The 26,388-nt window shown below is 45.0% G+C and overlaps 1 protein-coding gene and 1 long non-coding RNA gene across 8 annotated transcripts in view; one reads left to right on the top strand and one right to left on the bottom strand.

Annotated features, from left to right (window-relative positions):
- The window catches only part of AHNAK2 (AHNAK nucleoprotein 2), a 61,490-nt gene extending 37,430 nt beyond the window's left edge, over nt 1–24,060 (top strand). Inside the window, exons 7-11 of one of the 7 annotated variants that reach the window (XM_082216343.1) lie at nt 4,088–9,025; nt 9,749–10,048; nt 10,772–10,823; nt 12,255–13,685; nt 14,409–24,060. In XM_082216343.1, the coding sequence (XP_082072469.1) occupies nt 4,088–9,025; nt 9,749–10,048; nt 10,772–10,823; nt 12,255–13,685; nt 14,409–21,529 (13,842 nt within the window). In that variant the 3' untranslated portion in view covers nt 21,530–24,060. Of the gene's footprint in view, nt 1–4,087 lie in introns of all 7 variants that reach the window. The other 6 variants (XM_082216342.1, XM_082216340.1, XM_082216339.1 and 3 more) reach the window with 6 other exon arrangements.
- On the bottom strand, nt 255–25,748 carry LOC309531302. Its single transcript, XR_014219205.1, has 2 exons — nt 25,571–25,748; nt 255–2,206 (listed from the first exon to the last, which is right to left on the bottom strand). It is a non-coding gene; the product is annotated as an uncharacterized lncRNA (long non-coding RNA).
- Between the last annotated feature and the right edge of the window lie 640 nt (nt 25,749–26,388).

Below are 26,388 nucleotides of genomic sequence, written 5' to 3'. Positions count from 1 at the left end.
CTGATGTTTCATGGGAGGGTAGTATGTAAATACTTTTATAAATAAAACAGATACATAAAGGGGGTATTTTTAAGCCCAAGGACAACTTTCCTTCATCGACAACTTCCTGAGGGACCTGACAGGCCAGCAGTAGACAGTAGACATACTTTGATGAGGAACATGGCTCTTTGTATAGCAAGCCACATTTTTATCCAAAGTATCAAATGTGGTGACAGTAATAATAATACAACAAAACAACAACACCACAAACTGGCTTATAAGTATAAAACCAAATTTACTAGAATAATAGCTAGAATAGAGATAGACTTGTAACCATTCAAACAACAAACATACTAAGGTGCCAAGACAAAGCCTGGAGACACTGTAAACCTTTGAGTGGATAAATGTACAATTCTATCTTAACAATGTAAACGTTATACAGACTGGATAAATGAACCGTTACAAGTAACGCAAGTCCAATCATAGAATGGCAACCCCGTGCCGCCACAACAGCAAGGGTAGCACACTGGGAGAATATGAAAAAGTTTCAAAATACAGCCTGTATAATGTTTGCTGCACATGTAATTTGTTAAAATAGAGTTGGTGGCTGCGTTTCTGGAACCAATGAGAGGAAATAAATTGCAGGAAACTCTGCAATAGTTGCTACGTTGAAATTGCAGAGGAATATTGTAATCGGAGGGCAAGAATGATGTCGAAAGCCAGGTGGAATCTGCACACGTATTTAAAAAATGCTGTGAAAACGTTTGTTGTTGGTTTTTTTAAAAAAAGTTTTTTTTGGGGGGGGAAATACATTGAATTTGCCATAGCTCACTGTCGCCATCTAGTGTCACATTTGTGTAGTGCACTTAAAATATTTTATTTGCAGCTGTATAGTTGAGTCCCCAGTCTAGCATCAACCTTTTGCTGATGCATGCGAGCAAAGGCATTTCAGCCACACCAACTCGCATCATCCAACGTCTTAGCCTTTTGCACCAAAGTGGAGTGGAGCCCTGGCCTCATCAGTGCTGCTGACAGCATTTTGTTTTCTGAGGAGACAGAGCCTACTCCTGTTCTGTTTGTGTGTGATCAGCTGCTGTAATGCTAGGCCCGATCCCCAGGTTAAGGGGTTGAGAAACAGGCCTCCTGTCAGCAGCTTCACGTTTCAGGTGAATCACAGCACTTGACAAGCTGAAGACTACTGGCATATTAGTATGGTGCCTAAGAACACTTTCTTGGAGCAGAAGTATCCCACCCACCCACCCCGAATTAATCGCTTCCTATGAAGCATCTCAAAGCAATTTCATGATACGATAAAAACCACAGACAGAAAAGCTGGTTACGTAAAGACAGTTGAAACAATTGCACATAGAAAGTGATTCCAAATAAATTCAAATACCAATTGGGATGAAAACCTCCACTTAGAAGGCTTGCAGAAAGAGGAAAGCCTTCAGCTGGCACAAAAAAAGACAATAAAAACCAGACCTGTCTGATAACTGGAAGAAGTTCAGTGCTGCCACACTAAGGGCCTATTTCTGACATTGTGCAGAGCAGACATCCTAATATGATTGTGTCAGAAACAGAATTGTAGAGCTCGAAGGGACCCCCAGGGTTATCTAGTCCAACCCCCTGCAATGCAGGAATATGCAGATGGCCTATATATAATAATAATATATAATAGTAATATTTTTATTTATACCCCACCTCAGGTTGCCTCAGGTGGCTTCCAACACACAAATAAATAACAATAAAACATCAAGCATTAATAGTAACAATCAGATTCTATAGTACATAAAAAAGTCACATTAACTTTAAAATACGAAATTTATATCAGATAAAGCACTATTCAATAATCCAATAGTAAACGGTAAAATTAAACATCAGCAGATAATAATTTAACGGTTTACACTTATCAGTTCCAAGAAAGAATTACTAATCTATAATCAATAAAGTAACAGCAAATGCATAAAATAACATCAAACGCACAAAACCATGTAAAAGGGTCAAACTGAGAAACAAGGACACACAACTCAGTTTTTAAAAACTATCCCTGAACTCCTCCCTTCCCAGCTGCTTTTGCTGTTCTCAAAGTCATGGTCTGGGAAAGGCTCTTGGGGATGGAGGTTGCGACAAGGCAGGTGGAAAAGCCCTTGCCTGCAGAAAGTCTCTTCCCCCCTCAGTTCTTCCTCTGGAGCAGAGCAGGTCTCCTATAAGTATAGGTTGTGGTGACCTATGGAACACAATGCACACTCCAGTTGTGAGATGCGAGGATGCAAGACCAAGGTCCTCTTACACAGGGCAGGCTTATTATACACCCTTGTTTCAAATTAATTGAAACAAACAATGTAGTTTATTGTACAAAACTCACATATACATGTAGAAAACTCACATTAGTAACGGATATGACCTCCACTATTTTTAAGCAGCATTTGAACACGGTTTGGCATGGAGTCTACTAGTTTCGAACAGTCACTGTTGATTTTCGGATCCCTGTACCACACTTGAATCAGCGCCTGAATGAGCTTCTCCATAGTCGTACAGTCTACAGCACGGAGGCGACTTTTGCATATAGCCCACAAGTTCTCAATGGGATTTACGTCCGGGGAATTCCCTGGCCAATCAAGTACCTGTATTTGCTGCTCTGTCATGAATTTCTTCACCACTTTCAATGTGTGACAGGGGGCTAGGTCCTGCTGCAATATCCCAGTACCATCAGGATGGGTTTTTTTCCAGCTCTGCAATAACTCTCTTTCGTAGAACCTCAGTATATTGTGGCGAGCACATTATTCCTTCTATTGGCTGTAGGCTTCCGACACCATTATGACCAACTCATTTTTCGTGTTTGTTTTGAGTACAGGATTACGAGTAAGATAGAAAACATGCTTTGTTTCAATTAATTTTCACAAGGGAGTACACTTTCTCTTATTAACAGCTTCACACTGTGTCGTAGCGGCTAGGAACATTGCATCTAGGTTTCAGGAGGGGTACATCACTGGGGAATGGGAAAAGACTACAAAATTGAGTAAGTTGTATTATCTACATGATATTTTTCAGCAAGTGTTTGTCACCTTGAATTGCTAGAGGGACCTAATGGTCAGGGGTCCCTTTACCTTTTTACATTCCCGGAAGCATGAGGCTTTTATGGAATGTGAATCAGTTGTTTTGGAGACTCGTGCACACTCCTGTTTGCTCTGCTTCCAGCGACCTCCCAGCACTGGTTTGTGAAGCCGTGCATACACAACGTTGGCTACAAGTCACATCTGTCCTGTAGTTCCCTGAGAAATACTGCATTTTGATGTGTTTTCTCCCTAACCAGCTTCAGTCTGATTTGAAAATGTAAGCCATATGATGACATCCATGCCCCCTCTCCACTCACTGATGTGGGCAGACATCCAACCTTTTATCTCATTGTATTATGAAAAAAAGGGACGGCGGTGGCGCGGTGGGTTAAACCACAGAGCCTAGGACTCGCCGATCAGAAGGTCGGTGGTTCGAATCCCTGCCATGGGGTGAGCTCCCGTTGCTCAGTCCCTGCTCCTGCCAACCTAGCAGTTCGAAAGCATGTCAAAAGTGCAAGTAAATAAATAGGAACCACTCCGGCGGGAAGGTAAACCGCATTTCCGTGCGCTGCTCTGGTTCGCCAGAAGCGGCTTAGTCATGCTGGCCACATGACTGGAATCTGTACGCCTGCTCCCTCGGCCAATAAAGTGAGATGAGCGCCGCACCCCAGAGTTGGTCACGACTGGACCTAATGGTCAGGGGTCCCTTTATCTTTTACCTTTATTATGAAAAAGCTTTAATAAAAATTATTATTATTATTAAAGGGAAATACACCCAACCATGCTGATGTGTGCGATGATGTCCAAATGTGATTTGAAATGAAGCAGAGGGAAATCATCCCACTGTGTTTTAAGCTGGTAATGTGTACACAGCCCAAGTCTCTCTGTTAATTTAGTATGTTTTATCGTTTTGGGGTTTCTTGTTGCTATTTATTCATTTAAACATTCTGATGTACATTGCTTTCAACAATTTCGAAGATGCAAAGGGGTGGGGATTAAATACATACGTAATAAGTACTACAACCATTTATTTTGGAAATTCTATTTCTCAGGGGAAGGAAGCACTGGAAACATCAGAAAAGACATTCACAGAAGAAGATAAAGCAGACTTAATTGTAAAACAAAGAGTTGGAAGACCAAAAAGATCCAAGAAGGACAGACTTTCCTGGCCAAAATTCCAGTCATTAAAAGGTAAAAAGATACTGGGGCAAAGGAGATCTCGTAGCACGTCAGACGCATACGAACATGCGATTCCGGATATTTCCCCAACAAGCACAGACACAGAATCACAATTTCAGCCAGAAGAAATTCATGCAAAAGTTAAAAGAGGAAGTCAAAAGAAACTAAGATTCCCCAGTATTGGATTCAAGATGCACAGAACTAAACAAGAACCAGAGGGGAGGACAAAATACGAAGTCAAACCTCTCACAGACTATGAAAATGATACTGCGCAGGAAATCCCAGAATTAATAACAGTGCAATATTCTACTTCACGGGCTAAAGAGAAAAAACTGGAGGAAATACAGGAACCCAGAAAAGATGTTAAGGAAACAAAATTTGAACTGCCATACCATACAGGTAAATACCCTGAAGTTGAATTAACAATTAAAAAAACGAAAGAAAAGAAATCAAAATCCAAAGCCATCACAAAAAAATCAGAAACGACAGTGATAACAACACAGATAACAAAACCTATATTGCAAACAGGTGAAATACAAGATGTACAAATAAAACAGTTAACACCACCAAAACAACGAAAAAAGAAGCAAAAGGGATCCACAGAAAAAATGTACACAAAATTACAAATGGACAACGAACAAACAGAAAAAGAAAAAAAAGACATGGATGGCATCCAAGGAGTAATTAATCAAAATGAAGAAGATTCAAACGTCATGATAGCAACAACTGACATACGTATGCCGACAGCCAAAGCTTCTTTGGAACTTAAAACTCCACACATACAACTAGAGACACCATCAACTGATATGTCTCTGGGTGCTGCTGAGATTAAGAAAGAGGGCATGGAAACTACGTTTAAAATGCCAAAATTCGAAATGCCCAAATTTGAAACAGAACTGAAGGCTCCAGACTTAAAGGTTGAGGCACAATCGGCTGATATTGCTGTAGGTGGAGTTGAAGCTAATCTGGAGGGCACAGACAGTAAATTTACGATGCCAAAACTTCAAATGCCCAAGTTTGGAATGTCACTTCCCAAAGGGAAAGCCACTGCAGAGGGAGATATCAGCTTACCTTCTGTGGAAGTGGATATCTCCAAACCAGAACTGAAAGGGGAAGTGACCCTGCCCTCTGTGGGCATTGAGACTGACGTGAAATTGCCTGGAGCTGAAATGAAGGCACCTAGTGTGGAGTTGGAGGTCGCTGAGAAGGGCAAAATCAAAACACCTGATGTCAAAATGCCAAGCGTCAAGGTCCCAAAAATAAAACCTCCTCAAGTGGGAGTCTCACTGCCCAAGGTTGAAGCAGACATCTCTGTTCCCAAAGCAAAAGTGGAAATTCCAGAGGCAGAGGTCTCTGTTAAGGTGCCTGATGCAGAAGGCAGCATCGAGGGTGGCGGAATGAAAATACACATGCCAAAGTTCAAGATGCCCAGCATGGGTTTCTCAAAACCAGAGATCAAAGGTCCCAAAGTCGATGTGGATGTCAGCGCACCCAAGGTTGACATCGCTCTTCCAGACGTCAGTGTAACCAAGCCTGAGATCAAAGCAGGTGACATTTCAGCAGACATGAAGTTCACAGGACCTGACGTACAGTTTCCAAGGGGGGAGGCTTCCTTGGAACTGAAGGCTCCAGACGTAAAGCTTGAGGCACCATCGGCGGATGTCACTCTAGGCGGAGTTGAAGCAAAGCTGGAGGGCACGGACAGTAAATTTAAGATGCCAAAATTCCATATGCCCAAGTTTGCAACGTCACTTTCCAAGGGGAAAGCCACTGCAGAGGGAGAAATCACCTTACCTTCTGTAGATGGGGATGTTTCCAAACCAGAACTGAAAGGGGAAGTGACCCTGCCCTCTGTGGGCATCGAGACTGATGTGAAATTGCCAGGAGCTGAAATGAAGGCACCTAGTGTGGAGTTGGAGGTCGCTGAGAAGGGCAAAATCAAAATGCCTGATGTCAAAATGCCAAGCGTCAAAGTTCCCAAAATGAAGACTCCTCAAGTGGGAGTCTCGCTGCCAAAGGTTGAAGCAGACATCTCTGTTCCCAAAGCCAAAGTGGAAGTTCCAGAGGCAGAGGTCTCTGTTAAGGTGCCTGATGCAGAAAGCAGCATTGATGGTGGCGGAATGAAAATACACATGCCAAAGTTCATGATGCCCAGCATGGGTTTCTCCAAACCAGAAATCAAAGGTCCCAAAGTCGAAGTGGACGTCAGCGCACCCAAGGTTGACATTGCTCTTCCGGACGTCAGTGTAACCAAGCCTGAGATCAAAGCAGGTGACATTTCAGCAGACATCACCCTCTCGGCACCAGACATAAAGATTCCAAAGGGGGAAGCTTCCTTGGAACTGAAGGCTCCAGACCTCAAGCTTGAGGCACCATCGGCTGATACTGATGTAGGTGGCATTGAAGCTAAGCTGGAGGGCACGGACAGTAAATTTAAGATGCCAAAATTCCAAATGCCCAAGTTTGGAATGTCACTTCCCAAGGAGAAACTCACTGCAGAGGGAGAAATCACCTTACCTTCTGTGGACGTGGAAATCTCCAAACCAGAACTGAAAGGGGAAGTGACCCTGCCCTCTGTGGGCATCGAGACTGATGTGAAATTGCCAGGAGCTGAAATGAAGGCACCTAGTGTGGAGTTGGAGGTCGCTGAGAAGGGCAAAATCAAAATGCCTGATGTCAAAATGCCAAGCGTCAAGGTTCCCAAAATGAAGACTCCTCAAGTGGGAGTCTCGCTGCCAAAGGTTGAAGCAGACATCTCTGTTCCCAAAGCCAAAGTGGAAATTCCAGAGGCAGAGGTCTCTGTTAAGGTACCTGATGCAGAAGGCAGCATCGAGGGTGGAGGGATGAAAATACACATGCCAAAGTTCAAGATGCCCGGTATGAGTTTCTCCAAACCAGAAATCAAAGGTCCCAAAGTCGATGTGGAGGTCAGCGAACCCAAGGTTGACATTGCTCTTCCAGACGTCAGTATAACCAAGCCTGAGATCAAAGCAGGTGACATTTCAGCAGACATGAAGTTCACAGCACCTGACGTACAGTTTCCAAAGGGGGAGGCTTCCTTGGAACTGAAGGCTCCAGACCTAAAGCTTGAGGCACCATCGGCGGATGTCCATCTAGGTGGAGTTGAAGCGAAGCTGGATAGTACGGACAGTAAATTTAAGATGCCAAAATTCCAAATGCCAAAGTTTGGAATGTCACTTCCCAAGGGGAAAGCCGCTGTAGAGGGAGAAGTCACCTTACCTTCTGTGGAAGTGGATATCTCAAAACCAGAACTGAAAGGGGAAGTGACCCTGCCCTCTGTGGGCATCGAGACTTATGTGAAATTGCCCGAAGCTGAAATGAAGGTACCTAGTGTGGAGTTGGAGGTCGCTGAGAAGGGCAAGATTCAAATGCCTGATGTCAAAATGCCAAGCGTCAAAGTTCCCAAAATGAAGACTCCTCAAGTGGGAGTCTCGCTGCCAAAGGTTGAAGCAGACATCTCTGTTCCCAAAGCCAAAGTGGAAGTTCCAGAGGCAGAGGTCTCTGTTAAGGTGCCTGATGCAGAAAGCAGCATTGATGGTGGCGGAATGAAAATACACATGCCAAAGTTCATGATGCCCAGCATGGGTTTCTCCAAACCAGAAATAAAAGGTCCCAAAGTCGATGTGGACGTCAGCGTCCCCAAGGTTGACATTGCTCTTCCGGACGTCAGTGTAACCAAGCCTGAGATGAAGGCAGGGGACATTTCAGCAGACATCACCCTCTCGGCACCCGACATAAAGATTCCAAAGGGGGAAGCTTCCTTGGAACTGAAGGCTCCAGACCTCAAGCTTGAGGCACCATCGGCTGATACTGATGCAGGTGGCATTGAAGCTAAGCTGGAGGGCACGGACAGTAAATTTAAGATGCCAAAATTCCAAATGCCCAAGTTTGGAATGTCACTTCCCAAGGAGAAACTCACTGCAGAGGGAGAAATCACCTTACCTTCTGTGGACGTGGAAATCTCCAAACCAGAACTGAAAGGGGAAGTGACCCTGCCCTCTGTGGGCATCGAGACTGATGTGAAATTGCCAGGAGCTGAAATGAAAGCACCTAGTGTGGAGTTGGAGGTCGCTGAGAAGGGCAAAATCAAAATGCCTGATGTCAAAATGCCAAGCGTCAAGGTTCCCAAAATGAAGACTCCTCAAGTGGGAGTCTCGCTGCCGAAGGCTGCGGGAGATATCTCTGTTCCCAAAGCAAAAGTGGAAATTCCAGAGGCAGAGGTCTCTGTTAAGGTCCCTGATGCAGAAGGCAGCATCGAGGGTGGCGGAATGAAAATACACATGCCAAAGTTCAAGATGCCCGGTATGAGTTTCTCCAAACCAGAAATCAAAGGTCCCAAAGTCGATGTGAACATCAGCGCACCCAAGGTTGACATCGCTCTTCCAGACGTCAGTGTAACCAAGCCTGAGATCAAAGCAGGTGACATTTCAGCAGACATGAAGTTCACAGCACCTGACGTACAGTTTCCAAAGGGGGAGGCTTCCTTGGAACTGAAGGCTCCAGACGTAAAGCTTGAGGCACCATCGGCGGATGTCGCTCTAGGTGGAATTGAAGCGAAGCTGGATAGTACGGACAGTAAATTTAAGATGCCAAAACTCCAAATGCCCAAATTTGGAATGTCACTTCCCAAGGGGAAAGCCACTGCAGAGGGAGAAATCACCTTACCTTCTGTGGAAGTGGATATCTCCAAACCAGAACTGAAAGGGGAAGTGACCCTGCCCTCTGTGGGCATCGAGACTGATGTGATGTTGCCCGGAGCTGAAATGAAGGCACCTAGTGTGGAGTTGGATGTCGCTGAGAAGGGCAAAATCAAAATGCCTGATGTCAAAATGCCAAGCATCAAGATTCCCAAAATGAAGACTCCTCAAGTGGGGGTCTCACTGCCCAAGGTTGAAGCAGACATCTCTGTTCCCAAAACAAAAGTGGAAATTCCAGAGGTAGAGGTCTCTGTTAAAGTGCCTGAAGCAGAAGGCAGCATCGAGGGTGGCGGAATGAAAATACACATGCCAAAGTTCAAGATGCCCAACATGGGTTTCTCCAAACCAGAGATCAAAGGTCCCAAAGTCGATGTGGATGTCAGCGCACCCAAGGTTGACATCGCTCTTCCAGACGTCAGTGTAACCAAGCCTGAGATCAAAGCAGGTGACATTTCAGCAGACATGAAGTTCACAGCACCTGACGTACAGTTTCCAAGGGGGGAGGCTTCCTTGGAACTGAAGGCTCCAGACGTAAAGCTTGAGGCACCATCGGCGGATGTCACTCTAGGCGGAGTTGAAGCAAAGCTGGAGGTCACGGACAGTAAATTTAAGATGCCAAAACTCCAAATGCCCAGGTTTGGAATGTCACTTCCAAAAGGGAAGGCCACTGCAGAGGGAGAAATCACCTTACCTTCTGTGGAAGTGGATATCTCAAAACCAGAACTGAAAGGGGAAGCGACCCTGCCCTCCGTGGGCATCGAGACTGATGTGAAATTGCCTGGAGCTGAAATGAATGCTCCAAATGTGGAGTTGGAGGTGTCTGAGAAGGGCATAATCAAAATGCCTGACGTCAAAATGCCAAGCCTGAAGGTCCCTGAGCTGAAGACTCCTCAGGTGGGAGTATCGCTGCCCAAGGTTGAGGGAGACATCTCTGTTCCCAAAGCAAAAGTGGAAATTCCAGAGGCAGAGGTCTTTGTTAAGGTGCCTGATGCAGAAGGCAGCATCGAGGGTGGCGGAATGAAAATGCACATGCCAAAGTTCAAGATGCCCAGCATGGGTTTTTCCAAACCAGAAATCAAAGGTCCCAAAGTCGATGTGGACATCATCGCACCCAAAGTTGACATTGATCTTTCTGATGTCAGTGTAACGAAGCCTAAAATCAAAGCAGGTGACATTTCAGCAGACATGAAGTTCACAGCACCTGACATAAAGATTCCACAGGGGGAAGCTTCCTTGGAACTGAAGGCACCAGACCTAAACATTGAGGCACCATCGGCAGATGTCGCTCTAGGTGGAGTTGAAGCGAAGCTGGAGGGCACTGACACTAAATTTAAGATGCCAAAATTCCAAATGCCCAAGTTTGCAACGTCACTTCCCAAGGGGAAAGCCACTGCAGAGGGAGAAATCACCTTACCTTCTGTAGATGTGGATATCTCCAAACCAGAACTGAAAGGGGAAGTGACCCAGCCCTCTGTGGGCATCGAGACTGATGTGAAATTGCCCGGAGCTGAAATGAAGGCACCTAGTGTGGAGTTGGAGGTCGCTGAGAAGGGCAAAATCAAAATGCCTGATGTCAAAATGCCAAGCGTCAAGATTCCCAAAATGAAGACTCCTCAAGTGGGGGTCTCACTGCCAAAGGTTGAAGCAGACACCTCCCTTCCCAACGCAAAAGTGGAAGTTCCAGAGGCAGAGGTCTCTGTTAAGGTGCCTGAAGCAGAAGGCAGCATTGAGGGTGGCGGAATGAAAATACACATGCCAAAGTTCAAAATGCCCAGCATGGGATTCTCCAAATCAGAGATCAAAGGTCCCAAAGACAATGTGGACGTCAGCATCCCCAAGGTTGACATTGCTCTTCCAGACATCAGTGTAACCAAGCCTGAGATCAAAGCAGGTGACATTTCAGCAGACATGAAGTTCACAGGACCTGACGTACAGTTTCCAAGGGGGGAGGCTTCCTTGGAACTGAAGGCTCCAGACCTAAAGCTTGAGGCACCATCGCCGGATGTCACTCTAGGCGGAGTTGAAGCTAAGCTGGAGGGCACGGACAGTAAATTTAAGATGCCCAAATTCCATATGCCCAAGTTTGGAATGTCACTTCCCAAGGGGAAAGCTGTTGCAGAGGGAGAAATCACCTTACCTTCGGTAGATGGGGATGTTTCCAAATCAGAACTGAAAGGGGAAGTGACCCTGCCCTCTGTGGGCATCGAGACTGACGTGAAATTGCCCGGAGCTGAAATGAAGGTACCTAGTGTGGATTTGGAGGTTGCTGACAAGGGCAAAATCAAAATGCCTGATGTCAAAATGCCCAAAATGAAGACTCCTCAAGTGGGAGTCTCACTGCCCAAGGTTGAGGCAGACATCTCTGTTCCCAAAGCAAAAGTGGAAATTCCAAAAGCAGAGGTCTCTGTTAAAGTGCCTGATGCAGAAGGGAGAATCGAGAGTGGAGGGATGAAAATACACATGCCAAAGTTCAAGATGCCCAGCATGGGTTTCTCCAAACCAGAAATCAAAGGTCCCAAAGTCGATGTGGACGTCAGCGCACCCAAGGTTGACATCGCTCTTCCAGATGTCAGTGTAACCAAGCCTGAAATCAAAGCAGGTGACATTTTAGCAGACATTAAGTTCACAGCACCTGACATAAAGATTCCAAAGGGGGAAGCTTCCTTGGAACTGAAGGCTCCAGACCTCAATGTTGAGGCACCATTGGCCGATATTGATGTAGGTGGCATTGAAGCGAAGCTGGAGGGCACCGACAGTAAATTTAAGATGCCAAAACTCCAAATGCCCAAGTTTGGAATGTCACTTCCGAAGGGGAAAGCCACCGCAGAGGGAGAAATCACCTTACCTTCTGTGGAAGTGCATATCTCCAAACCAGAACTGAAAGGGGAAGTGACCCTGCCCTCTGTGGGCATCGAGACTGATGTGAAATTGCCCGGAACTGAAATGAAGGCTCCAAGTGTGGAGTTGGAGGTGTCTGAGAAGGGCAAAATCAAAATGCCTGACGTCAAAATGCCAAGCATGAAGGTCCCCGAGGTGAAGACTCCCCAGGTGGGAGTCTCGCTGCCGAAGGCTGAGGGAGACATCTCTGCTCCCAAAGCAAAAGTGGAAATTCCAGAGGCAGAGGTCTCTGTTAAGGTGCCTGATGCAGAAGGCAGGATCGAGGGTGGCGGGATGAAAATACACATGCCAAAGTTCAAGATGCCCAGCATAGGTTTCTCCAAACCAGAAATCAAAGGTCCCAAAGTCGATGTGGATGTCAGCGCCCCCAAATTTGACATTGCTCTTCCAGACGTCAGTGTAACCAAGCCTGAGATCAAAGCAGGTGACATTTCAGCAGACATCAGCCTTTCAGCACCTGACGTGAAGTTTCCAAAAGGAGAGGCTTCCTTGGAGCTGAAGGTTCCAGACCTAAACGTTGAGGCACCATCGGCAGATGTCACTCTAGGTGGAGTTGAAGCAAAGCTGCAGAGCACCGACACTAAATTTAAGATGCCAAAACTCCAAATGCCAAAGTTTGGAATGTCACTTCCCAAGGGGAAAGCCGCTTCAGAGGGAGAAATCACCTTACCTTCTGTGGAAGTGGATATCTCCAAACCAGAACTGAAAGGGGAAGTGACCCTGCCCTCTGTGGGCATCGAGACTGATGTGATGTTGCCTGGAGCTGAAATGAAGGCACCTAGTGTGGAGTTGGATGTCGCTGAGAAGGGCAAAATCAAAATGCCTGATGTCAAAATGCCAAGCGTCAAAGTTCCCAAGCTGAAGACTCCTCAAGTGGGAGTCTCGCTGCCAAAGGTTGAAGCAGACATCTCCCTTCCCAAAGCAAAAGTGGATGTTCCAGAGGCAGAGGTCTCTGTTAAGGTGCCTGAAGCAGAAGGCAGCATTGAGGGTGGCGGAATGAAAATGCACATGCCAAAGTTCAAGATGCCCAGCATGGGATTCTCTAAATCAGAGATCAAAGGTCCCAAAGTCGATATGGACGTCAGCACCCCCAAGGTTGACATTGCTCTTCCAGACGTCAGTGTAACCAAGCCTGAGATCAAAGCAGGTGACATTTCAGCAGACATGAAGTTCACAGGACCTGGCGTACAGTTTCCAAGGGGGGAGGCTTCCTTGGAACTGAAGGCTCCAGACCTAAAGGTTGAGGCACCATCAGCGGATTTCACTCTAGGTGGAGTTGAAGCAAAGCTGGAGGGTACGGACAGTAAATTTAAGATGCCCAAATTCCATATGCCCAAGTTCGGAATGTCACTTCCCAAGGGGAAAGCTGTTGCAGAGGGAGAAATCACCTTACCTTCTGTGGAAGTGGATGTTTCCAAACCAGAACTGAAAGGGGAAGTGACCCTGCCCTCTGTGGGCATTGAGACTGACGTGAAATTGCCTGGAACTGAAATGAAGGCACCTAGTGTGGAGTTGGAGGCTGCTGAGAAGGGCAAAATCAAAATGCCTGGTGTCAAAATGCCCAAAATGAAGACTCCTCAAGTGGGAGTCTCACTGCCCAATGTTGAGGCAGACATCTCTGCTCCCAAAGCAAAAGTGGAAATTCCAGAGGCAGAGGTCTCTGTTAAGGTGCCTGATGCAGAAGGCAGCATTGAGGGTGGCGGAATGAAAATACACATGCCAAAGTTCAAGATGCCCAGCATGGGATTCTCTAAATCAGAGATCAAAGGTCCCAAAGTCGATATGGACGTCAGCGCACCCAAGGTTGACATTGCTCTTCCAGACGTCAGTGTAACCAAGCCTGAAATCAAAGCAGGTGACATTTCAGCAGACATGAAGTTCACAGGACCTGACGTACAGTTTCCAAAGGGGGAGGCTTCCTTGGAACTGAAGGCTCCAGACGTAAAGGTTGAGGCACCACTAGTCGATGTTGATTTGGGAGGTGTTGAGACAAAGGTGGAAGGCATGGACAGTAAATTTAAAAGGCCTAAATTCCAAATGCCCAAGTTTGGAATTTCATTTCCCAAAGGTAAAGCCAGTGTAGATGGCATGGGCACCCTACCTTCTGCGGAAGTAGATGTCTCCATACCAGAACAGAAAGGCGAAATCATACTGCCCTCTATGAGGATCGCGACAGATTTGAAATTGCAAGGAGCTGAAATACGGGCACCTAGTGCGGAATTGGAGGTCTCTGAGAAAGGAAAAATCAAAGTGCCCGATGTCAAAATGCCAAGCGTCAAGGTCCCCAAAATGAGGACTCCTCAGGTGGGAGTCTCACTGCCAAAAGTCCAAGCAGACATCTCTCTTCCCACAGCAGCAATGGAGAATCCAGAGGCTACCGCATCAGTTAATGTGCCTCATGCAGAAAGTAGCATTAAGAGTGGCGGGATGAAAATGCACATGCCAAAGTTCAAGATGCCCAGCATGGGTTTTTCCAAACCAGAAATCAAAGGTCCCAAAGTCGATGTGGACATCAGCGAACCCAAAGTTGAAATTGATCTTTCTGATGTCAGTGTAACGAAGCCTAAAATCAAAGCAGGTGACATTTCAGCAGACATGAAGTTCACAGCACCTGACATAAAGATTCCACAGGGGGAAGCTTCCTTGGAACTGAAGGCACCAGACCTAAACATTGAGGCACCATCGGCAGATGTCGCTCTAGGTGGAGTTGAAGCGAAGCTGGAGGGCACTGACACTAAATTTAAGATGCCAAAATTCCAAATGCCGAAGTTTGGAATGTCACTTCCCAAGGGGAAAGGCACTGCAGAGGGAGAAATCACCTTACCTTCTGTGGAAGTGGATATCTCCAAACCAGAACTGAAAGGGGAAGTGACCCAGCCCTCTGTGGGCATCGAGACTGATGTGAAATTGCCCGGAGCTGAAATGAAGGCACCTAGTGTGGAGTTGGATGTTGCTGAGAAGGGCAAAATCAAAATGCCTGATGTCAAAATGCCAAGCGTCAAAGTTCCCAAGCTGAAGACTCCTCAAGTGGGAGTCTCGCTGCCGAAGGTTGAAGCAGACATCTCTGTTCCCAAAGCAAAAGTGGAAATTCCAGAGGCAGATGTCTCTGTTAAAGTGCCTGATGCAGAAGGCAGCATCGAGGGTGGCGGGATGAAAATGCACATGCCAAAGTTCAAGATGCCCAGCATAGGTTTCTCCAAACCAGAAATCAAATTTCCGAAAGTCGATGTGGACATCAGCGCACCCAAACTTGACATTGATCTTCCAGACGGCAGTGTAACCAAGCCTGAGATCAAAGCAGGTGACATTTCAGCAGACATCAGCCTTTCAGCACCTGACGTGAAGTTTCCAAAAGGAGAGGCTTCCTTGGAACTGAAGGCTCCAGACCTAAATGTTGAGGCACCATCGGCAGATGTCGCTCTAGGTGGAGTTGAAGTGAAGCTGGAGGGCACCGACACTAAATTTAAGATGCCAAAATTCCATATGCCCAAGTTCGGAATGTCACTTCCCAAGGGGAAAGCTGTTGCAGAGGGAGAAATCACCTTACCTTCTGTGGAAGTGGATATCTCCAAACCAGAACTGAAAGGGGAAGTGACCCTGCCCTCTGTGGGCATCGAGACTGACGTGAAATTGCCTGGAGCGGAAATGAAGGCACCTAGTGTGGAGTTGGAAGTCACTGAGAAGGGCAAGATCAAAATGCCTGATGTCAAAATGCCAAGCGTCAAGGTTCCCAAAATGAAGACTCCTCAAGTGGGAGTCTCACTGCCCAAGGTTGAGGCAGACATCTCTGTTCCCAAAGCAAAAGTGGAAATTCCAGAGGCAGAGGTCTCTGTTAAGGTACCTGATGCAGAAGGGAGAATCGAGAGTGGAGGGATGAAAATACACATGCCAAAGTTTAAGATGCCCAGCATGGGTTTCTCAAAACCAGAGATCAAAGGTCCGAAAGTCGATGTGAACATCAGCGCACCCAAGGTTGACATTGCTCTTCCAGACGTCAGTGTAACTAAGCCTGAGATCAAAGCAGGTGACATTTCAGCAGACACCAGCCTTTCAGCACCTGACATGAAGTTTCCAAAAGGAGAGGCTTCCTTCGAACTGAAGGCTCCAGACCTAAATGTCGAGGCACCATCGGCAGATGTCCATCTAGGTGGAGTTGAAGCGAAGCTGGATAGTACGGACAGTAAATTTAAGATGCCAAAATTCCAAATGCCCAAGTTTGGAATGTCACTTCCCAAGGGGAAAGCCGCTGTAGAGGGAGAAGTCACCTTACCTTCTGTGGAAGTGGATATCTCAAAACCTGAAGTGAAAGGGGAAGTGACCCTGCCCTCTGTGGGCATCGAGACTGATGTGAAATTGCCTGGAGCTGAAATGAAGGCACCTAGTGTGGAGTTGGAGGTCGCTGAGAAGGGCAAGATTCAAATGCCTGATGTCAAAATGCCAAGCGTCAAAGTTCCCAAGCTGAAGACTCCTCAAGTGGGAGTCTCGCTGCCAAAGGTTGAAGCAGACATCTCTGTTCCCAAAGCAAAAGTGGAAATTCCAGAGGCAGAGGTCTCTGTTAAAGTGCCTGATGCAGAAGGCAGGATCGAGGGTGGCGGAATGAAAATACACATGCCAAAGTTCAAGATGCCCAGCATGGGTTTCTCCAAACCAGAAATAAAAGGTCCCAAAGTCGATGTGGACGTCAGCGTCCCCAAGGTTGACATTGCTCTTCCGGACGTCAGTGTAACCAAGCCTGAGATGAAGGCAGGGGACATTTCAGCAGATATCAAGTTCTCTGCACCTGATGTGAATATTCCAAAGGGGGAGACTTCCTTGGAACCTAGAGCTTCAGACATACAAATAGAGGTACCTTCTGCTGAGATTACTCTGGATGGTGCTGAGGCAAAGATGGAGGGCCTAGACAGTAAATTTAAGATGCCAAAGCTCCAAGCGCCCAAATTTGGAATTTCGCTTCCTAAAGCGAAGGGTGCAGATGAGATCACTTTTCCATCTGTGGATATTTCTGCTCCAAAATCAGATGCTGACATCCAAGGACCAGATTCAGAAGGCAAAAATATTAAACGTGAAAGCTATGAAAAAGAAATTGTTGAAAAAGAAAGCAAATTTAAAATGCCAAAATTCAAGCTTCCATCATTTAGCTGGTCTCCAAAGAAAGAAGCAAGTGTTTCTACTGATATGTATGCAGATTTAGAAGATCCCTCAGTTCCAGTTCCAACAGGTGATATTGAATCTGAATTAACACTCACTGTAGAGGAAGGTGAAGTCCACATTGAAGAGCTAGGGGGACATATATCTTTTGATAAAGACAGCGAGAAAACCAAAATCAGAAGGCCTCATTTTAGCATGCCAAAGATATCCCTTCCAAAAATGAAAAGTCATAAAGCAGAAATATCTGTACCACAGTTGCATGCTGACATGACAGTATCTACGATAGAGGATGAAGGAAAGATGTCACTACAAATGCCGGATACAGATATCAGTGGTAGTGATTCTAGAAAAGGCATTAAAATGCCCGAAGTTAATCTTCCAAGCCTAGAACTTTCCAAACCAGAACTTAAAGGTCCAAAAATGGACATGGAAATCAGCTTACCTGAAAGTGATGTCAAACTTTCTATACCTGATGCCAGTCTTTCAGAAGCAGAATTAAAATCACTTGATGTTGGTGATAATGTTAGTAAAACAATGGCAGAAATTAAAGTCCCTGTGGTGAAAGGCCTAGAAGTAGGAGTTGAAGGACCGTCCACTGATATCTCTGTAGATGGAACAGAGATAAAAACTGAAGGAATGGATGGGAAGATGAAAAGGCCTAAATTCCAAAGGCCTAAATTTGGAATCTCATTTTCTAAAGGAAAAACTCCAGACACTGAGATTAGTTTGCCATCTGAAGATGCAAAAGTTCCTCAGTTGAAAACGACTGCAGATATTGCAGATATTGCAGTAGAGGCTCCAACACTTGAAGGAGAAGGTGACTTAGCTGGTTCAGGAAAAACCGGCCCCGAAGGGAAAATTAAAATGCCCCCAATCCCTAGAGCCGACATGAAGATTCCAGCAATAGACATAAAATTACCATCAGTGGGTCTTTCTGTGGCACAGCCAGAGACGGAGGCTCAAGATTTGGTTGCTGCAGCAAAAGATGCTAAATTTGAGGGAGATATAAAGACTGGAAGTATAGATGCAGAAGAAAAAGAAGGGCATTTCAAAATGCCAAAATTCAAATTGCCATCATTTAATTGGTCACCTAAAAAGGAAGCAAGTCTTAAAACTACTGCAAAGGAACCTCTGGAAGAACCTAAATTGACTATCTTATCAGATGATACTGATGCAGAACTAACAGCAGTTCTGTCAGAAGATCAAGAAGTCCACATGGAGCTAGATGCTGAAATAGCTACAAAAAAAGGTCAGATGAAAAGGCCTCATTTTAATATGCCCAAAATCTCCCTTCACAGGCCAAAGCTACCAAAATCGCAGGGTAGCCTGCCAAAAGTGGAGGCAGATATTACTGTGGAAAGAGAAGGGGCTTTGGTACACATACCTGATATAGAGAGCAGTTTTACCACACAGAAAGAAGAAGAAACCGAAATATGCATAAAAATGCCAAAGGGCACATCAAAAGTGGAAATCAAAGCTCCCCAAGTAGATACCGATATTAAAGTTGATATTAAGGAGCCCACCATAGATAGTTCAGTTGAACTGAAAAGTGCAGAAATAGGATCTGAAGGTGAAATCAATGTGGATAGTGGAAGTATGAAAACTGATGTTGCGGAGGGCACAATTAGAATGCTAAAACTCCAAATGCCAAAGTTTGGAATTTCGGTTCCAGAAGGAAAATTGCCAGAGACTGGGGTCACCTTACCCGAAATGGAAACTGAAGTTTCTCATCTACAAGCAACAAAAGATTTTGAGAGACTTTGCGGCGAAGCTCCAACCTTGGAAGTAAAAGCTGAATCCGCTGATGCAGAAATAAAGGTGTCAGCTGGAGAAATACAACTGCCCGGAGTTGACATCGAAGTATCTGACATATCTGTTCTCAGCCCTGCTGAGCAGGATGCAAAAGAACAAGGAGAACATGAAGCAAAGTCTGGAGAGAGTCAAACTGAGGAGTCTCCAGGTTGGTTTAAAATGCCAAAGTTTAGGATGCCTTCATTTGGCCGATCATCTTCAAAGGGGAAAAAAGGTGATGCTGAAGGAGATGGCAGTACAGGAAAAGCTCCTCTTGCTGAAGTAGAAATAAAAGCTCCTGAATTGGCAACCCAGTCTCCCCATGTGGTTAGTGAATTGTATTCTGGACAGGACATTTTAGAAGGCAAAGTCATGTTTCCTCAGGAGGACATTACAAAAGATGGAGTTTCAATACAGAAGGAAAAGGACTTCAGAACTGGCCCATTAATGGGGGAAGGCAGTTTTTCACAGGCCTCAGGAAAAGCTGACGATACAATAAGTCCCCTGGGGTCTAAAACTTATGCTGATGTAATTAAGCATGGTGCTGAAGGACAGATTATACAGATACATAAAACTTCATCCACTGCCCCCACATCAGAAATCAGTGTACCAAATGTGGATATTGACATGACAGTGGCTGAGACACATGCCACTAAAATTACTGTGGCTGGAACAGAGGAAAAAGTTGATGCTGTCATTACAGAGGCAAACGTCGCTGAGCAAAGCCCTGATGCAAAGACTGAAAAGGAGAGCCAAATAAAATCACCCAAAAAGGATATTCAAGGAAAAGAAAGCATATTCAAAATGCCAAAGTTCAGTGTGCCTTCTTTTGGATGGTCAACCACAAAAACCACCAAGAAAGTTGATGATGCTACATCTGACTTGCAAGAGCCTGATGTTAGACCACCAGAAGTTAGAATGGATGTTTCGGTCACTGATGAAGACTTTGAAATAATAGAGTACCCAATAGAAGGCTTTGAAAAAGATATGCCCGTGGAAGGAGAAGTGAAAGCAGAAGGGGCAGATGGCTCAAGTAAAACAAAATCATCAAAATTCAAGATGCCAAAGTTTGGCAGTTTGCGTACCAAATCACGAAGTGCAGAAGTTGATGCTGACCCACCAAAAACGGAGGCTGAGGTGTCACTAGATAAAACTGAAGGACAGATATTTGGAATCCAGGCTCAAAAAGCAGAAGAGTTTGTTGACATGAAAAGTAGAAAACTCGACCTGGTGGAGAAACCAGGAGACACCACGGGCAAACAAGATTTTGACGATTCAGAGATAAATTTCCATATTCACAAACTTAAAATACCCAAGTTCACATACAGCACATCTGTAGCTGAAGGACAAGTGTTGACTTCAGAAGACACAACACACATGAAATGTGCTGCTACTGATACAGATGGTGATGGTGCCCCTCAACAAGAATTCAGAACTACATTCCTCGATAAGAAGGTAGAAGACATTGGTTGTAATATCCAGAAATCAACAGTCAGAATTACAACATTGTCTGACATCCGAAGAACACAAGTGGAAACTAAACTGCCATCTACAGATCCTTCTTTTGAGGAGACCACAACACTCATACAGAGGCCAATGGAATTCAACATTAAATTTCCTACAGAAAAAATAGACACCATGAACGGTAAAATCCAAAAATCAGTAGCTAAAATTACAACACTGACAGAACCAGATATTCAGACAACACAGCTTGAGTGTAAACTCCCATCTACTGAGACATTTACTCAAAGTTCATCACTGCACATTGAAGGACCATACTTTGAAGGAAACGAAAAAAAGCTACAAGGTAAATCTGCGTTTGACTCCTCCGATTCTGAAAGTCAGGAATCCTTCTCAACTCAGATAGTGAGAGAATCAGAGATTCCTCCATCAGAAGTTCAAACTGCCACCTATGGGTTTTCTCTTTTAAAAGTGAAAATTCAGGAATCACTTGTGAACTTGGATATGCCAGTCAAACTGTCTTCCACAGAATATACGAGTGAAATGTTTGAGAGTAAAGATCACCAACCTTCAGGTGAAAAGGCAAGAGAAACAACACAAAAGACCAGCTTTGCTGAACTGAAAGTATCAGACAAAGGCCAAGAACATATTGAAGAAGCATCTTCTACTACTAAGCTGACAAAGCTGAAAGCATTTGCAGTTGAAGTACAGTCTTCTGATGAGTTTGCAGACAGTTCAATGATGTCTGAATCTGCTGTAGAAATTACCGAAGAAACTGAAGTTGCAAGTGCTGAAGAAGAGTCAACAACAGATCCAAAGGAAAAATCTGATAGTAAGAGATCTTCTGGCAGGTTTAAATTTTGGCTTCCAAGTCTTGGGTTTTCTTCCTCTGTTGATGACACAGGCACAGATTCCAAACCTGAAGTTCAAAAACCATTTCAAGAAGAGACACAAGTCGATGTCCCATCCACATCAGACAGTGACACTGCCAAACAAACTGAAAAAGCTGGGTGGTTTAGATTCCCCAAGTTAGGTTTTTCATCTCCAACAAAAAAGGGAAGGGAAACTGATAAAGTAGAAGAAACAGATCCAAAAGAAGAAAAACCTCAGGATGAGGAAAGTCCAACAGAAAAATCAGAAACATTTTTTGATGCACAAGAATCCTTGCCACCTAATGAAACAGTCACAGAGAGTGAAACCTCAGAGGCCACACCCATTGTTTCATCTTCCGCAAGAACTGAATTGATACTGCTAGAGAAAGGGAAAGCTCCACCCCAAAGCATTCCTGAAGAGGCATAAAAATAAGATGGTTTCTTTTCCTTCAAAATTCAAGCATACATAAAAATGTGATGCAACACTTTTCTAGGCAGGTGAGAATTAGAAAACTCATTGCCTTCTTTCCAGCAAAAGAAAATAAAACATTACATTAAAAGGAGTGAAGAAATGTTTTGTTTAAAATTACAGTACTGTTTTCAAGCTCATTGAAATATAGAAAAATAGTTCCTAACAAAAACACTTGTTGCATGGGACATAAGGAAACAAAAATAGACAAAGGAAGCTACTGACAAGAGACATGCGTAGTTCTAATGAAACCAACAAAGACCCTTTCTATTAATTTCCACAAGTGTTCCTTCTTCAGACCTACTTAGAGGAATAAAGACTGGACAAAAGTTTAAATATAATCATTTGAGAATCAAATGATTTTGTTCTAGATTATTTGCAGAGTATTAGGAAGCTAGTGCTGGGAGAATTAGGAGACATATTTTCTTTTTTAGATTTTATTTTTTTAACTGTATTTCTGCTGCTATCTTATGAAAAGTATATATAAATATATTTTCATTATCTTTGAGCAATAGGCATATTTCAGGATTGTTTTGAAACATAGACCAAATGGAAATAATACTGTAAATGTTACAATGCTTATTCTTCCTTTCCAGTCACGAAGCATCTTGCCAGTTTTCAAGACTATCAGTTAAACTGAAGTATTGGCCCCTAAAAGACATTGCATATCAGTCCTAAACATTTTGCAGAACAACATATGTAAATGTTACTTCTGAAATTTCTTTTTAATGACAAAGAATCTTAGCACCAGTGTCTTAAGATATATGTTAGCGTGCCTTTTGAAGTTTTATATATGTAAAATATCAGGACTAGCCAACATCTGGTCACCTGGGTGAAAAGTAGCTATAAGAAAAATATTGCTTGCCTTCATGCTTGTCCTGTGGCAAGTTGGGTAAATGCATTTGCCACTGTACAGAAGAAGCAGTTTTAGCTATGCCCCTGCAAATATTTTTTTCAAGCCTTTGCACTGGGGAGGCAAAAGTTGAACCCAGTACATGATGCACACAGCCAGTTTCCTACCGACTAGAGGCCAACACATACAAAATTCCTGTGGCTACCATGCCTGTAACTGATTGCCTGAGCAGATCACGTGTTTTATGGTGGATGCAGGATGAATACAAATGACTTACTATGTGAAAACTTGCCACGGTGCATATTTAATTGGTGTCTGTTTTGTCCTGCCAAGCGCCTGCCCGGCGGCGAGAGTTTGGCCCACACTTCCTCACATTTCTAATCAGGTAGAGAAATGCGGCAGAATTCCTCATGCAATTTTGCAAGACAAAACAAGCCTCTTCTGTTGTTCTTCCTTCATTATTGTGTGATGGGGGAGAGCCAGCTCAAGACATGCTACCTGAGGTGAAAGACAAGATGCCCCCCCTTCCCCTATTCCTCACACAGAAGCCAAGCAGACTGCCGACTGAACCTTACTGTAACACTACCAGCAGGTAGAACAGTCCATCTGAGGGCAGCGGGCTCACCTACAGGGGACACAGGGCAATATAGTGGCGCACACAGCTCTGTCCTTCAACAGCTTGCTGCCTGAGGCAATCGCTCCACTCTGCCTAATGGCAAAGTCAACCTTAGGGACCTTCCTGTACACATTTAGGCTGCCCGTGTGATTTACAGCATCGGATTCACCAGTGTTCTAAATTGTGCAAGGGATTCAGAAGGATCCCTGGCGCTGAAGTATTTTTCTAAACGTGGAGTACAATGGTGTCAGTTGCCAGGTCATGACAGACTGGGTGGGGTAAGGTCCATGGGGTCATCCCCACTTCAGCCATATGAGGCATGAAGGGGGCTACAGTTGACGTGAAAATGCCTACATCATAAGTTATGACTTGCCAACCATAATCTGTATTCATTTGTTGTCACTCATTCACCTCAGGGTGACTCATTCGCCCCAGTGTTGTTTTGTACCCTTCTGCTGAGCAGTAAAAACAAACCCCCACAGGCCAGGTACAGATATGTAACCACATGATCACCAGTAATCACTCTCAGTCCAAAGACATGTGTTGGGCAGACCAAAGCCGTCACATTCATTAATCCATCTAACCATTCAAAAGCGGCATTCGTTGACTCCAATCTTAAGACAAGGGTCATAAGATCCAACTGTCTTGATAAAGAGAACCTTCTGACCACAACAGTACCCCTACAGAATGGGGGCTGAAGTGGCTTAAGGTGTGTACTTCAGTGTGACTGGATTGTAAACTGGCGTTCAAGTGACTTCAGAAATAAAACTTAATAGTCAGGAGTTTAGTGCTTGGATAAGAGATGGAAGGGAGCATATGTAAGTGGCTTTAACTTTCCTAAGGATATAGGTTGTAAATAGTTATTGTTTGCCTTTTGGATTATATGAATGCTTGCTACACGTATGCAGCCAACAAGATGGTACACACATGCCTGTGAAACATTGTGCTTATGTACGGCAATAATGTTGATTGTATCCTGGCAATGCTCCTCCTGATACAGAAATAAAAGTAGTACCATTAGTATTGTGATCGTCATTCTGATTCTGAAGAAATACTATCCATGCTAACATGCCGATGTGGCTATCTAAAATGTCTGGGAAAGTTGGGGGTTGGGGAATCTCTGGTTATTTGGACTAGGATTTTGAGTTCATTTGCAAAAACAAACAAAACAAAACCCTAGAATGTCCCTGAGATGGAACTCCTTCCCTTCCATCTGCAGATTTGGGAATTATCTGCAAATCTGGAAATTATCTTCTCCTGCATTCAAGTTTAGCAGTCTGACAATGACTGTTAAGCCTGTACTGTAGATAAAGTCTGTAGGGGGAGATGGGACAATTTCCAGAGTAGTAGGTGAAACTACTACTGTGCCATGTGAATTGCAGATGTCAGAAAATACCAGAGAACAACAAAACCTGGGTTGGGTGGGTAATTTGTCAGTCCTCTATACTCTTGCCAGTTACAGCCCATTTACGTTGTGCCATAGATTTTAATGATAACTGCTTCAAGGTTATTTATTTGTTTATTACAATCAAGCCACATGTAAATCTTGTGACGTAAATAAGCGAATGATCGCTAGCCATCAGGGTCATTTTCCGGATTTAGAGAGTCCAGGGCAATATGCCAACTGGTCTTCCTCCCCACAAGGCAGTGTGGCACTGAGAAGCTAGAGGGAGTCAAATTGCCCTACCCACAGGGGTGGGCAAGTGACCGGGGTTGTTGTTGCTGCACCGTGGAATCTCAGGCCATTGGTGAACTCCCCCATGAAATTAGGGCCTTAGTAATGTCCAGCGGGTGGCACTGTGGGTTAAACCACAGAGGGCTTGCCAATCAGAAGGTCAGCGGTTCGAATCCCCACAACGGGGTGAGCTCCCATTGCTTGGTCCCTGCTCCTGCCTACCTAGCAGTTTGAAAGCACGTCAAAGTGCAAGTAGATAAATAGGTACCGCTCCGGCGAGAAGGTAAACGGCGTTTCCGTGCGCTGTTCTGGTTCGCCAGAAGTGGCTTAGTCATGCTGGCCACATGACCTGGAAGCTGTACGCCGGCTCCCTCGGCCAGTAAAGCAAGATAAACGCCGCAACCCCAGAGTTGTCTGCAACTGGACCTAATGGTCAGGGGTCTCTTTACCTAATTTCCTGCAGATGTCAACCCCTGATGCAGCAGCAACAACAATTTAACTACCGTATTTTTCGCTCTATAACACACACCCAACCATAACACGCACGTAGTTTTTAGAGGAGGAAAATCTGTAGGCATGCCACCCATAGGCATTCCCTCCATAACACGCACAGACATTTCCCTTTACTTTTTAGGAGGAAAAAAGTGAGTGTTGTGGTGCAAAAAATACGGTATATGCCAACCTTCTGACTGGGTTGCCCTGTGGCAGGGGTCGGCAAAAAAATTAGCCACAGGCCAGTCCACTGTCCCTCAGACCTTGTGGCAGGCTGGAGAAGCGGCACCGGGGAGGGGGAGCTGCAAGAATAGGCAGGGGGGGCAAGTAGTCCTCCTCCCCAGCCCCAGCTGCTGTGCTTACCTTCCCAGGGGCTGCCGCCACTGCTGTTTCTCGTGGGTGGGCAGAGGGAGTTTGTTCGCTCTGCTCTCTGGTCCACAGGAGCACCAGGGCAGTGGCGGTGGAGGGAAGAGGGGCTGCTTAAATGGTGCTCAGCCAGCTCAGCCCAGCCCCCTCCCTCCTCTAGGCAGGGCGGGGAGAAGCCAGGAAGAGGGAGGGAGGAGGCGCTGCCGCAGTGTGGGAGAGGGGGGAAAGGAATGGTGCGGGGGGAAATGGCACAGCCCGAACGAACAGAGTCCTCATGCCGATCCACGGAGAGTCCGCCAGACAGATCCGGAAGGCAGTTGGGCCTGATCCGGCCTCCGGGACTTCGTTTGCTGACCCCTGCCCTGTGGTGTTGATTAAAAAAGCTTTTTTTAAAAAAGCCTTTAAAACCACAAAAGTAGAGAGTGTAAAAGCAAGTCCATTTAAAATGATATAATGCCACACAAGGAGGTTACTCAAAGCAGTTTTGTTTTTTTTAGAAAAGGACTCAAGTGTTCGGCTTTTCAGCTACCCTGGCCTCTATTCATTTCCAGATATCATTCAAAGTGCTTGTAATTGCTGTACACTGACCTGATATTTCATGGGAGGGTAGTATATAAATACGTAGACCTTGGGCTTAAAAATATTCCTCCACCCCCCTTTATGTATCTATTTTATTTATAAGATACATAAAGGGGAGTGGAGGAATATTTCTAAGCCCAAGGACTGCATTCCTTCATGGACCACTTACTTCCTGAGGGAGCTGACAGGCCAGCAGTAGACAGCGCCTAAGGCAGTGCTGGATTTACATATAAGCT

Source organism: Podarcis vaucheri (genome assembly GCF_965113315.1).
Source record: "Podarcis vaucheri genome assembly, chromosome: 1".
Classification (NCBI taxonomy): domain Eukaryota; kingdom Metazoa; phylum Chordata; class Lepidosauria; order Squamata; family Lacertidae; genus Podarcis; species Podarcis vaucheri.
This window is presented reverse-complemented; position numbering and strand designations above follow the sequence as displayed.